Raw genomic sequence first — 13,493 nt, forward strand, 5'->3', positions numbered from 1 at the left:
TGGGAAGCGGGATACACAACGGATTCATAGAATGACGAGTGCCCTAAACAGCACTCTGGCCTCAATTTCCTTTATAGTCACAGGCTTAATCCTCCCCTAAATGAAGAAATTCAACAGGCAGAATGTAGAAAGACCACTGCTCTGTAGGAAGCACCCTAATTTTTAAAAACTCAGTTTTTATACATTTCAATATAACCCTAGCTGCTGCCCATCTCCCAGCCTCCCCAGCGCAGTGACAGAGGTCTTACAACAAATCCCCTGCTTCATCACAGGCAAGGAGAGGGCATCAGTAATACTCAGAAACTCTGCCCTGCTGATAGCCTTGAGGTCAACCACAGCAGCCTCCTCTCACCCAGGCTTTCACGTTCTGACATTTCAGTCACTTGTGGTCAACTGCAGTCCAAAAATGCTAACGGAGAATTACTCAAATAAAGCAACTACAAGTTATAAATTACATGCCAGGCTGAATAGTGTGATAAAATCTCACCCTGTCCCACCTAGGATGTGAATCATCCCTTTGTGCCACGTATCCACTCTGTATATACTACCCACATGCTAATGCTAGCCATCTAGTAGAAACTGAGTTATCAGATCAACTGGCCTGGTATCCCTGGGCTTCTGTTCAAGTCACTCTGGTTTTATTTAGCAGTGGCCTCAAAATGCAAGAGTACTGATGCAAAGGAACCACTGAGGCATTAATGAACTCTGGTCCTGTGTGGCTCTGCTGCAGGGCATATAGAAAAAATACCAGCATAGATAAAGTTTGGTACTATCTGTGGTTTCAAGCAGCCACTGGAAGTGTTGGAACATATTCCCTGTGGATAAGGTGAGCTACAGTAAGTAAATGTCCCCGTCCTAAACAACAAAGCAGGACTAGAATCGAGCATTTAGAGCTGCTTGCTATGGTTTGGCCATGGTGGTCCCTCAAGCGTTCAAGTACTGAAAACTTGCTCCTCTGGATTACAATGTTGGAAGGTGGTAGACCTTTTAAAGAGGTGGCACCTAGTCGGAGGTTCCCAGGTCAGTGGGTACTCTGCCCTCAGAAGGTATAAAAGTAGTTATGGAGGAACCCCTGAGGTTGTTCTCATGAGTCAGCCTGAACCTGACCCCTGAATCAGTCTCTGGCCTCTGTCTCACTGTGTAATCACTACTTTCCTCACATGCTCCCAATATGGGCTCGAGACCCTCCCCAGAGTTAAGCTGATGCTGGAGCCATGCCATTGCACCTCCAAAACTCTGAGCAAAATAAACCTCTTTTCTTTCTAAAGTAGTCTGCCTCAGGCAATTCATGAGAGTAACAAAATCAGACTAATACACTATTCCAAGAGCTAGATCCAAAAATCACCTCCCAACTTATGATATTAATATTTGTTATATCCTGGGCATTTTTATGGATGTGCTGATAAGATACAAGAAAGAAACTTGTGACACAGTGTGTTAAAACTCCGGCCTGCATCACCAGCATCCCATATGGGTGCCAGTTCGAGTCCTAGCTGCTCCACTTCTAATCCAGCTCCCTGCTAATGTGCCTGGGAAAGCAGTAGAAGATGGCCCAAGTCCTTGGGCCCCTGCGCCGCGTGGGAGACCTGGAAGAAACTCCTGGCTCCCAGCTTTGGATCGGCTCAGCTCCGGCCATTGCAACCATCCTGGGAGAGAACCAGTGGACGGAAGACCTCTCTCATTATCTCTACCTCTCTGTGTAACTGTCTCAAATAAAAATAAAAAATTAAATCTTTAAAAAAAAAAAAGAAAAAAAAAGATACTTAGGAGACCCAGTGGAGAGCAGAGGGAAGGACCTGGAGTGCTGTTCTCATTCATGCACCTTCCTTCCAGTTCAGGTGGAATCTGCATTAGTCCACAGGTCTAGCAATGGAGAGTGTGGCCTGATCGGCTCTGGAGGCCAATTCAAACTCAGTCACCGTCTCAGGCACAAACTGTCTGGGCACAGGGAATGCAGAGCTTGCCAGCAGTCCTTTCAATTTGCCAATGTACTTTTTTGACTGATTCATGAAAAACATGTAGGGACACCAACTCCAGAGTCCAAGCAAGTCTGAACCTGAGTCCCCCGAAAAGCCACACAGCACACACAGCATCCTTGCGTGCTGGGGCCATCACTGGCAGAGGTCAGCTCCATAGGGGACCTCACACCACCAGGGCTGTCTAACCTGGAATGTCTCAAAACACAGATTTTAGGAACACAGGGAATAGGAGCCCTATGAGTTCAGAAAAAATACATGTGACGTCCCTTCCTGGAGTCCCTCTGCAATCACAGAAACAAACAAGCAAATGAGGCTATGTTGAATATCAGCCATGTTTCTTGGTGCTGAAATGCAGGGAAGAGGAAAATAAATTCTCACAATGCTGCTTCCAGGTAGGGATGGGGAAGATCCAAGTGGATTTCCCTCTCAAGCCTGCTGTCCTCTCCTTTCCTATTATGAGCTGCGCCAGGAGACAACTGTGCCCTTGATTATGCCTTGTTGGTTCATTGACCTGGTTGCATTTTGTTAGTTCAGGGTATTTCTTTATCTAGAGAGGATTTTCTTTTTTGCCTTTGATTTTGTTTCACCTGTGATCTTCCTGATAGTGTCAGTCCCTGGTGCACTTGAACTTAGACCAGTGAGCACTTCTGCCATTGTTGCAACATTCAGGACTGGTTAGTTAGAGATAAAGGAAAAGTTAGGGTGGGCACATACATACAAAGGGACAGATCCCAGTTACCTCGAATCCAAAAAAGACATAAGGTTCCAACTTGATATAAACGTGATAGATAATGCAATTGAATATATAAAGGTAGTCATGTTTAAGCTGAATGCACACAAACCTTCTTTCTCTGAAAAATGAGCATCAAGTTATGAAGTGGAAGTTGCCTATATGCTGCAATCTTGTTCTGAGGCCTGAAACCATTTTGCTTATGTTGATCTCTTCAGGAATGAGGCTGTAGTGGCTGGGGTAAAGATTTACGTAAACTCACATTTCTCTAGTCTTTCCTAACTTTGTATATTAAAAATTTAAGGGACATTAAGGCATTCCTCTCCTGAGTCAGGAAAATCAACATGACATATAACTATTGCAGTCACAACACTGGGATGAAGATCTGCAAGTGTTTTACAATTTAATGATGAATGGAGAGAATGGAAAAGATGCAGTCATTGTTTGTTGCTCTGTGAACACCAGGGTCTTTCTTCTTCCTCCAGAGTCCACCATCAACAAGAAAGTCACCAGCAATGAGCTCTCCCATGCTGCTCCATAGGTTGGGTCAAACACAACTTCCTTTTCCTTTCTTGTAAACAGATAGCCTTGAGGGCTATTACACTCACCTAAGGCATTTGGCACAGTCCTTACTTTTGCAGTGTGGGCGTTTTTCAAAACAATTGATTAAATTATCTAAGCATGGTTTTAGTTTGATACTTGTGGGAGAACTTCAAATAAACAAACTCACAAACCAGACCATGCTTCCAAATTACAGCCTCAACAAACACAGCTCTCTTCTATGTCCTGAGACCTTGTAGAGGAGCAGGAAAGGGATCTAAAGCTTTGCAGGAACATGCCTAAGAAAATATGCTTCCAACTCAGATTATGCCCTTTCATTACGTCATTGAGGCAGATGCTAACAAACCTCAACTGACATGAACAAGGCTGGATTACGAGCAGGCTTCCTCTCTTGGTCTCCTGCTAAGTGGCTTAGGAATGTCAAACACTGCTCTGCCCCTTCCAATTGCCACTAACTTCTCCCCCAACATTGACACACATGTGTCAATGCCAACTGCCATGTTTGATTGACAATACTTTTTTAGTTTTATCTAGACACATCATTCCAGATATACTGCCAAGCATACTAACAAAGACCTAATAGGGACTACATGTGAAGAACAACTGTGAAAGTGACCTAAGAAATTATCACAATTTCTATACAGCTCTATTTAATGTAGCTGTTCAAATATTTGACACCCACTCCCAACTGGACCACCCATGTTGCACAGATAACATCTCTCCCATCAGATAAACACAAAAATGCATTGAAACTGTATAACTGAAGGGGAGGGTTGTGGGTGGGAGGGAAGTTATGGGGGGGGAGCCATTGTAATCCATAAGCTGTACTTTGGAAATTTATTTTCATTAAATAAAAGTTTTTAAAAAAAGAAACTGTATAACTGTTATGCCAAATAATAAGTGCCTTACCTTGCATTGTGGCTTTTGTTGGTTCTGAGAATAGAGGAATGAGCAAGAGGTAGATAAGGTAGACAAAGGAGAGCCCATTGTACCGGAATGCACATGCTGTGGTTGGGGAGAGAAAAGAGAGGGAGAACGTCATTAACAGAACCAGGGTGTACAACAGTGTCAAACATGGAATCAAATATCACTAGCTCAAGTATCACTTCCTAAATGGATCTGTCAATCACAAAGTATACATTCGATATTTATTACCTGTTCATGGCTATATTGAGCATGATGAGAAACAGTGAATTAAAATAGGTGGTTCTTGCTCTTAAAATCTAACTCGGAGGAGCCGGCATTGTGATGCAGTGAGTTAAGCTGCTACTTGTGATGCCTTTACCCCTGTCAGAGTTCTGGTTCAAGTCCTGTCGCTCCACTTCCCAATCAGCCTCCTGCTAATGTGCCAGGGAAAGCAATGGATGATGATCCAAGTGTTTAGGCCCTGTCACACATGTGGGAGACACTAATGGAAGAGTTCTTGGCTTCTGGTTTCACCTAACTCAGCCTTGGCTATTGTAGCTATTTAGGGAATGAACCAGTGGATGAAGGATCTCTCTCTCTCTCACACACACACACACACACACACACACACACACATTTCTTCTTTCTCTCCCTTTTTGGCACTCTTCCTTTCAAATAAATAAATAAATAAACTGAATATTTTAAAATTCTTTTTTAATTTTAATTTTAATTTATTTGATAGGTAGAGTTATAGACAGTGAGAGAGACAGAGAGAAAGGTCTTCCTTCCGTTGGTTCAACCTCCAAATGGCCGCTACGGCCGGTGCTGCACTGATCCAAAGCCAGGAGCCAGGTGCTTCTTCCTGGTCTCCCATGCAGGTGCAGGGGCCCAAGCACTTGGACCATCCTCCACTGCCCTCCCGGGCCACAGCAGAGAGCTGGACTGGAAGAGGAGCAACTGGGACTAGAACCTGGTGCCCATATGGGATGCCAGCGCCGCTGGCAGAGGATTTACCAAGTGAGCCATAGCGCCGGCTCCCTGAATCTTAAAAATTCTAAACAGGAGGTATGAAGGTTAAGACAAAACTACTAAAAATAATAGTTATTATTAATAATAATAATGCCTACAGTAATTTGTTAGTAGATCCATAACATAAAAAGATATAATTTTTATATAAAAAACAAAATGTTGGCAGAATGGAGTAAAACTGCTGAGTTTCTACACACAATCAAATTCTAAGTTGTCAACCACTTAAAGTAGCCTATTATAACTAATACATTTTACATAAGCCTCATGGTAGCCACAATGCAAAAACCTGTTGTAGATACACAAAAGATAAAATGTAAAAAAACTAGAGTGCTACTAAAAAAAAATTACCAAATCACAAAGAAGAATAAAATTGCAAAAGAAGAAGAAGAAAACAAAGGACCTACAAAGTAACCAGAAGACAATAAATGAAACCACAGCAATAGATTCATTTTTACTATTTGTTTTTTTTCTCAGAAACCTTTTATTTAAGGAATGCAAACTTCATGCATTTCATAAGTACAACTTTAGGAACATAAAGATTCTAACCTATTAATACTTGCTTTGAATATAAATGGATTAAATTATCCAATCACAAGACATGAAGGAACCAACTACCTATAAGCTATGTATCCATACTCACTTCAGATTTAAGAACACACATAGATTATAGATGAAGTATTGGGAAAAAAATTTTCCATGTGAATGGAAAACAACATAAAATAGATGTAGATATACTTCCATCAGATAACATAAATATACTTCCATCAGTAAAAACTATAAAATGAGATGACTAAGTTACTTCATAATGATAAAAACACTAGTTCATCAAGTGGAAATAGCAGTTCTAAATATATGTGCCCTCAACATCAGAGCACAAAAATAATATAAAACCATGTTAAGACATGAATTCAGAAACAGAATGCAATTTGGACTTTGATACCCTGCTTTCAGCAACAGAAAGATCAACCCAGACAGAAAACTAATAAGGACCAAATGAGCCTAACAGCCTAACAGTCACCTGAAACATGACATTCATCAGTAGCTGACAGCACACTCATCTCAAAAGCACAAGGAAGATCCTCCAGGATAGAACTTTTATTATCCTACAAAACAATTCTTAACAAATATGAGAAGAATAAAATCATATCAAGTATCTTCTCTGATTATAATGCAAATGAAACTAGAAATCAGCAACAGGAGTAACTGAAGAAAATTCTCAAATTAAACAACAACATGCAAATTAAACAACAAGTTTCTGAACAACTAATGGATAAATGAAAAAACGTAAAGGAGAAATTTAAAAATCATTTGAGGGTGGGCATTTGGTGCTGCTTAGGATGTCCACATCCCTTATTGGAGTGATTCACTTTGAATTACAGCTTCCTGCCACTGCATACCCTGTATATAGGGGACAGTAGCTGATGACCCAAGTCCGTGGGTCCCTGCCACCCACTGTGGGAGACCTGGACTGAGTTGCAGACTATAAGCTTGAGATTGGCCCAGTCCTGGCTGTTGCAGCCATTTGGGGAATGAAGTGGTGGTTAGAACACCTTTCTCTCTCTTTTCCACTTCTCTCTCTCTTTTTCCCTATTTCAGGTAAAATAAAGACTAAGATAAATAAATAAATAGCAAAAGTAGTTCAAAAACATGAATATACAGGATACTAAAATGTAACAGATGTGCTAAAAGAAGTTCCAAGAGGGAAGTTAATAGCAACAAACACCTACATAAAAAAGAAAAAAAATTTTTGAAGTAAGCAGTCTAACAAACAATCTAATGCTACACCTCAAGGAATTAGAAAAAGAAAAACAAACTAAACCCAATGTTAACAAAAGGAAGAAATAATAAAAATCAGAGCAGAAAAAAATGAGAGACTAGGAAAACAAAACAAAAGATCAACAGAATTTAGAGTTTATTTTTTGAAAAGAAAGACAAAATAGGTAAACCTTTAATTAGACTAAGAAAAAAAAGAGACAAAGAAAAATATCAGAAATTAAAGAGGAGTCATTACCAGTGATAGCATAGAATTACAAAGGATCTTAAGAGACTACAGTGAACAATTACATGCTTATAAATTGGATAAAGCATGATAAATTGATAAATTCCTAGACATACATAGCATACCAAGATGGAATCAGGAAGAAACAGAACATCTGAACAGATCATGAATGAACAAAGAAATTGAGTAAATTTCTCATTGAAGAAAAGCCCAGGACCTGATGACTCCACTGGTAAATCACACCAAATGTTTGAAGAGAAGGAGGACCCAGTCTTCTTAAATTCTCCCCCAGGGCCACCCCCAGAACAATTGAAGAGGGAATACTTCCTAACTCCTTTTACAAGATCAACATTACCCAGATACCAAAACTGAGCAAGAATACCACTAGAAAATAAAAGTACGAGCCAATATCCCCAATGAACACAGATTCAAAACTTCTCAACAAAATACTAGCAAAACAAATTCAACAGAACAATACAAGGCTCTCTCTCCACAATCAAATGGGATCTATCCCAGGAGCCGGCACTGTGGCAGAGCAGGTTAAAGCCCTGGCCTGAAGCACAGGCATCCCATATGAGCGCTGATTTTAGTCCTCTTCTGCTCCAGCTCTCTGCTATGGCCTGGGAAAGCAGTAGAAGATGGCCTGCACCTGTGTGGGAGACACAAAAGAAGCTCCTGGCTCTTGGCTTCGGATAGGCCCAACTCCAGCCATGGTGGCCATCTGGGAAGTGAACCAGCAGATGGAAGACTTATCTCACTGTTTCTACCTCTCTCTGTAACTCTTTCAAATAAATAAAATAAATCTTTAAAAAAATGGGATCTATCCCAGGGATGAAAATGGTTGCACGTATGCAAATTTAAAAATGGATACATCACCTTATCAGACTGAAGGACAAATATCATATGATCATCTCAATAGATGCAGGAAAATCTTTAAAAAAATTCAGCATCCTTTCATGTTTAAAAAAAAAAACCCTCAACCAATTAGTTATAGAAATAATGTTCCTCAACACAATAATATATTTTTCCTGATTAGGGATAACTAATAGAGCACCTAAAATGTAATGTATTGGAGTGAAATAGGCATTTTGAGATTCAATGATTGCTAATAGCCCTTGTCTCTTCTGTTGAGAAACAGTATTGTTTTGTCCTTAATTCTATGTATTGAATTCTTTTACTTAGTGTAGGGTTAACCTTACAATCATTAAGTAAACGGAAAGTAGTAAGAGTGGGAATGGGAGAGGGAAAAGAAAGAAGGGTTGGATCATTAAGTATCACTATGTTCCTAGATCTGTATATATGAAATACAAGAAATTTGCATAATTTAAATAATATTTTTTAAAAAGACCACATGTGAGAAACTCACAGCTGATATACTCAATGGTGAAGACTTAAAAGCTTCTTTGCCCATTCTTGCTACTTCTGTTCCACACAGTACTGGAAGTACGAGGCAGAGCAATTAGGCAAGAGAAAGAAATCAGTCTTCCAACTTGGAAAGGGGGAAATAAAATTGTTTGTAGACACATCATATTATATGTACAAAACCATAAAGACTCCCTAAAATCTGTTAGAACTAATAAACAAATGCACTAAAGCTGCATGTTACAAGGTCAACATACAAAAACCAGCAGCTTCTGGGGCCGGCGCTGTGGCATAGTGGGTGATGCTGCCGCCTGCGGTGCCGGCATCCCACATGGGCATTGGTTCAAGTCTTGGCTGCTCCACTTCCAATCCAGCTGTCTGCTATGCCCTGGGAAAGCAGTAGAGATAGCCCAAATCCTTGAGTGCCTGCACCTGCATGGGAGATCCTGAAAGAAGCTCCTGGCTCCTGGCTTTGAATTGGCACAGCTCCAGCCAATTTGCCAACTGGAGAGCGAATCAGCAGATGAAAGATCGATCTCTCTCTCTCTCTCTCTCTCCCCCCATCTCCTTCTCTCTCTGTGTAACTCTTTCAAATAAATAAATAAAACTTTAAAAAAAAAACAGTTTCAACACAATCAAGGCAATTTATGACAAACCCATGGCCAGCATCATATTGAATGGGGAAAATTTGGAAGCATTCCCACTGAGATCTGGTACTAGACAGTGACGTCCACTCTCACCATTGCTATTCAATATAGTACTGGAAGTTTTACCCAGAGCCATTAGGCAAGAAAAAGAAATGAAAGGTATACAAATTGGGAAGGAGGAAGTCAAACTTTCCCTATTTGCAGATAATATGAATCTTTATTTAGGGGATCCAAAGAACTCCATTAAGAGACTATTGCAACTCATAGAAGAGTTTGGTAAAGTAGCAGGATATAAAATCAATACACAAAAATCAACAGCCTTTGTATACACAAGCAATGCCATGGCTGAGAAAGAACTTCTAAGATCAATCCCATTTACAATAGCTACAAAAACAACCAAATACCTTGGAATAAACTTAACCAAGGATGTCAAAGATCTCTACAATGAGAATTACAAAACCTTAAAGAAAGAAATAGAAGAAGATACAAAAAAATGGAAAAATCTTCCATGTTCATGGATTGGAAGAATCAACATCATCAAAATGTCTATTCTTCCAAAAGCAATTTACTGCTTCAATGCACTAACAATCAAAATACCAAAGACATTCTCAGATCTAGAAAAAATGATGCTGAAATTCATATGGAGGCACAGGAGACCTCGAATAGCTAAAGCAATCTTATACAACAAAAACAAAGCCGGAGGCATCACAATACCAAATTTAAAGACATACTACAGGGCAGTTATAATCAAAACAGCTTGGTACTGGTACAAAAACAGATGGACAGACCAATGGAACAGAATAGAAACACCAGAAATCAATTCAAACATCTACAACCAACTTATATTTGATTAAGGAGCTAAAACCAATTTCTGGATCAAGGACAGTCTAGTCAACAAATGGGGCTGGGAAAACTGGATTTCCACATGCAGAAGTATGAAGCAAGACCCCTAACTTACGCCTTACACAAAAATCCACTCAACATGGATAAAAAATCTAAATCTACAACCAACATCATCAAATTAGTAGAGAACATTGGAGAAACCCTGCAAGATATTGGCACAGGCAAAGAGTTCTTGGAAAAGACCCCAGAGGCACAGGCATCCAAAGCCAAAATTGACAACTAGGATTACATCAAATTGAGAAGTTTCTGTACTGCAAAACAAATAGTCAGGAAAGTGAACAAGCAACCGACAGAATGGGAAAAAATATTTGCAAGCTATGCACCCAATAAAGGTTTAATAACCAGAATCTACAAAGAGATCAAGAAACTCCACAACAACAAAACAAACAACTCACTTAAGAGATGGGCCAAGGATTTAAACAGACATTTTTAAAAAGAGGAAATCTGAATGGCCAAAAGACACATGAAAAAATGTTCAGGATCACTAGCCATCAGGGAAATGCAAATCAAAACCACAATAAGGTTTCACCTCACCCAGGTTAGAATGGTTTTCATCCAGAAATCAACTAACAACAGATGCTGGTGAGGATGTGGGGAAAAAGATACCTTAATCCACTGTTGGTGAGAATGCAAACTGGTAAAGCCACTATGGAAGACAGTTTGGAGATACCTCAGAAATCTGAACTACCATATGACCCAGCCATCCCACTCCTCAGAATTTACCCAAGGGAATTGAAATTGGCAAATAAAGAGCTAAACCTCCATATTTATTGCAGCTCAATTCACAATAGCTAAGACATAGAATCAACCTAAACACCCGTCAATGGAAGACTGAATAAAGAAATTATGGGACAGGTGGAATACTACACAGCAGTTATTTGAAATCTAGTTATTTGCAACAAAATGGATTCATCTGGAAAACATCATACTTAGCGAAATAAGCCAGTCCCAAAGGGACAAATATCATATGGTCTCTCTGATCTGTGACAACTAATGGAGCACCTAAAAGGAAACCTGTAGAAGTGAAATGGACACTATGAGAAGCAATGACTTGATCAGCCTTTGTCCTGACTGTCAAGGAACAGCTTGTTATTTTCATTTTTTTGACTATTTTCTTTTTCTACTTAACATCATTGGTTGAACTCTTAACACAGAATTAATTATTCACAGATGTTTAAATCCAATTGAAAATTGATGCCAATAAAAAATAAGAGTGGGAATAAGAGAGGGAGGAGATTTACAGTTCAGCACACGTTCCCACGGATTTACCCCTAAGGGTAAGGCTAAAAACTTGCCATGGGACTCCAAATCCCATTAAGCTGGGTGATACTAATGCTGTCTTACTAGTTAAAGTGATCATTTTAAGTGTGTTACTGATCATATAGATTGAAGTAAGTGTCAAAGGAATCACAAAAATAAGCCCAAGTGTCTGCTAATAACAATAGATAGAATTAAAAAGGAGAGAATGATCCAACATGGGAAGCAGGCCACACAGCAGACTCATAGAATGGCAAATACCCTAAACAACACTATGGCCTCAGAATCAGCCCTTAAAACATTCAGATCTTGCTAAAAATCTCATGAGAGCATTTCAGGCATGGAAAGCCAAGACACTGTGGCAAAAATTAACCAACATGAAGGATCTCTGTGAGTGAGATGCCAGTGGAAGGAAGAGGCTATGAAGGAGGTACCTTTCTCTGAAGGGAGGAGAGAACTTCCACTTTTCTCGTCAGTCTAAATACTGACGAAATTTGTGGACTCAAAAGGTTTCCATAGCTCATAACAAGAGCCTCAGGTGATCACTGACATCATAAATAAGAGTGCCGGCCGGCGCCGCAGCTCACTTGGCTAATCCTTTGCCTGCGGCATCAGCACCCTGGGTTCTAGTCCCAGTTGGGGCGCCAGATTCTGTCCCGGTTGCTCCTCCTCCAGTCCAGCTCTCTGCTGTGGCAAGGGAAGGCAGTGGAGGATGGCCCAAGTGCTTGGGCCCTGCACCCACATGGGAGACCAGGAGGAAGCACCTGGCTCTTGGTTTCAGATTGGCGCAGCTAGCACTGGCCGTAGCAGCCATTTGGGGAGTGAACCAACGGAAGACCTTTTTCTCTGTCTCTCTCTCTCTCACTGTCTAAGTCTGCCTGTCAAAATAAATAAATAATAAATAAATAATAAATAAATAAATAAATAAATAAGAGTGCCAACTGTTAAATCAACAACAGGAGTCACTGGGCACTTGCTCCCCATGTAGGACCTCTGTCCTTAATGAGTTGTACTATAAGAATTAACAGTAAAACTTGAATTCAAGAAGTACTTTATACTTTATGTGTTTGTGGGTGCAAATCATTGAAATATTTACTTAGTATAGAGTTGATCTTCTGTATATAAAGATAATTAAAAAATGAATCTTAATGAAGAATGGCATGGGAGAGGGAGTAGGAGGTGGGATGGAAGTGGGGGTAGGAGGGCGGGTATGGGGGGAAGAACCACTATATTCCTAACGCTGTACCTATGAAATTTAAATTTATTAAATAAAAGCTTTCCAAAAACCACCAGCTTTTCTGCATACTAACAACAAATTATCAGAAAAAGAAATCAAAAAATCATCCCCATTAATAAGAGCTTTTAAAATATTTAGTCATAAATTTAATCAAGAGATGCAAGACTTGTAAATTGAATACTTTAAAACAACGTTAAAAGAAATTGAAGACAACTCAAATTAATAGGATAACATTTCATGTTCAAGGATTAGAAGAACTAATACTGTTAAACCATCAATAATGGGGTCAGAGCTGTGGTGCAGTAGGTTAATCCTCCGACTGTGGTGCCGGTTCTAGTCCCGGTTGCTATGGTCTGGGAAGGCAGTGGAAGATGGCCCAAGTGTTTTGGCCCCTGCACCTGCATGGGAGACCTGCACCTGGCCCCTGGATCCTGGCTTGGGATCAGTGCAGGCCCAGCCTTGTGGCCATTTGGGGATTGAATGGAAGGAAGTAATGGAAAGACCTTTCTCTCTGTCTCTCCCTCTCACTGTCTGTAACTCTACCTCTCAAATAAATAAATAAAATCTTTTAAAAATTTAAAAATAAACTATCAATAATTATCAAAAGAGATATACAGATTCAATGCAAACCCTACCAAAATCCAATGGCATTTTTTGCAGAAAGAGAAAAAAAAAAAAAAAACACAATGAGTTAAGCTGCCGTCTTTGATGCCAGCATCCCATATGAGAACCAGTGCAAGTCCCGGCTGTTCCACTTCCGATCTAATGCTAATGTGCCTGGGAAAGCAGCAGAGAATAGTCCAAATACTTGGGCCCCTGTCACTCATATGGGAGACCCAGATGAGTTCCAGGCTCCTGGCTTTGGCCCATTCCCAAGTCACTG

The 13,493-nt window shown here is 40.1% G+C and overlaps 1 protein-coding gene across 6 annotated transcripts in view; it reads right to left on the minus strand.

Annotated features, from left to right (window-relative positions):
• The window catches only part of PIEZO2 (piezo type mechanosensitive ion channel component 2), a 453,482-nt gene that overhangs the window by 367,181 nt on the left and 72,808 nt on the right, over positions 1-13,493 (minus strand). For all 6 annotated transcript variants that reach the window (XM_070050492.1, XM_051851439.2, XM_051851440.2 and 3 more), the window contains exon 2: positions 4,180-4,275. In XM_070050492.1, the coding sequence (XP_069906593.1) occupies positions 4,180-4,275 (96 nt within the window). The remainder of the gene's footprint in view (positions 1-4,179; positions 4,276-13,493) is intronic.

The sequence above is a fragment of the Oryctolagus cuniculus genome, chromosome 10, assembly GCF_964237555.1.
Source record: "Oryctolagus cuniculus chromosome 10, mOryCun1.1, whole genome shotgun sequence".
In the NCBI taxonomy this organism is placed as follows: Eukaryota; Metazoa; Chordata; class Mammalia; order Lagomorpha; family Leporidae; genus Oryctolagus; species Oryctolagus cuniculus.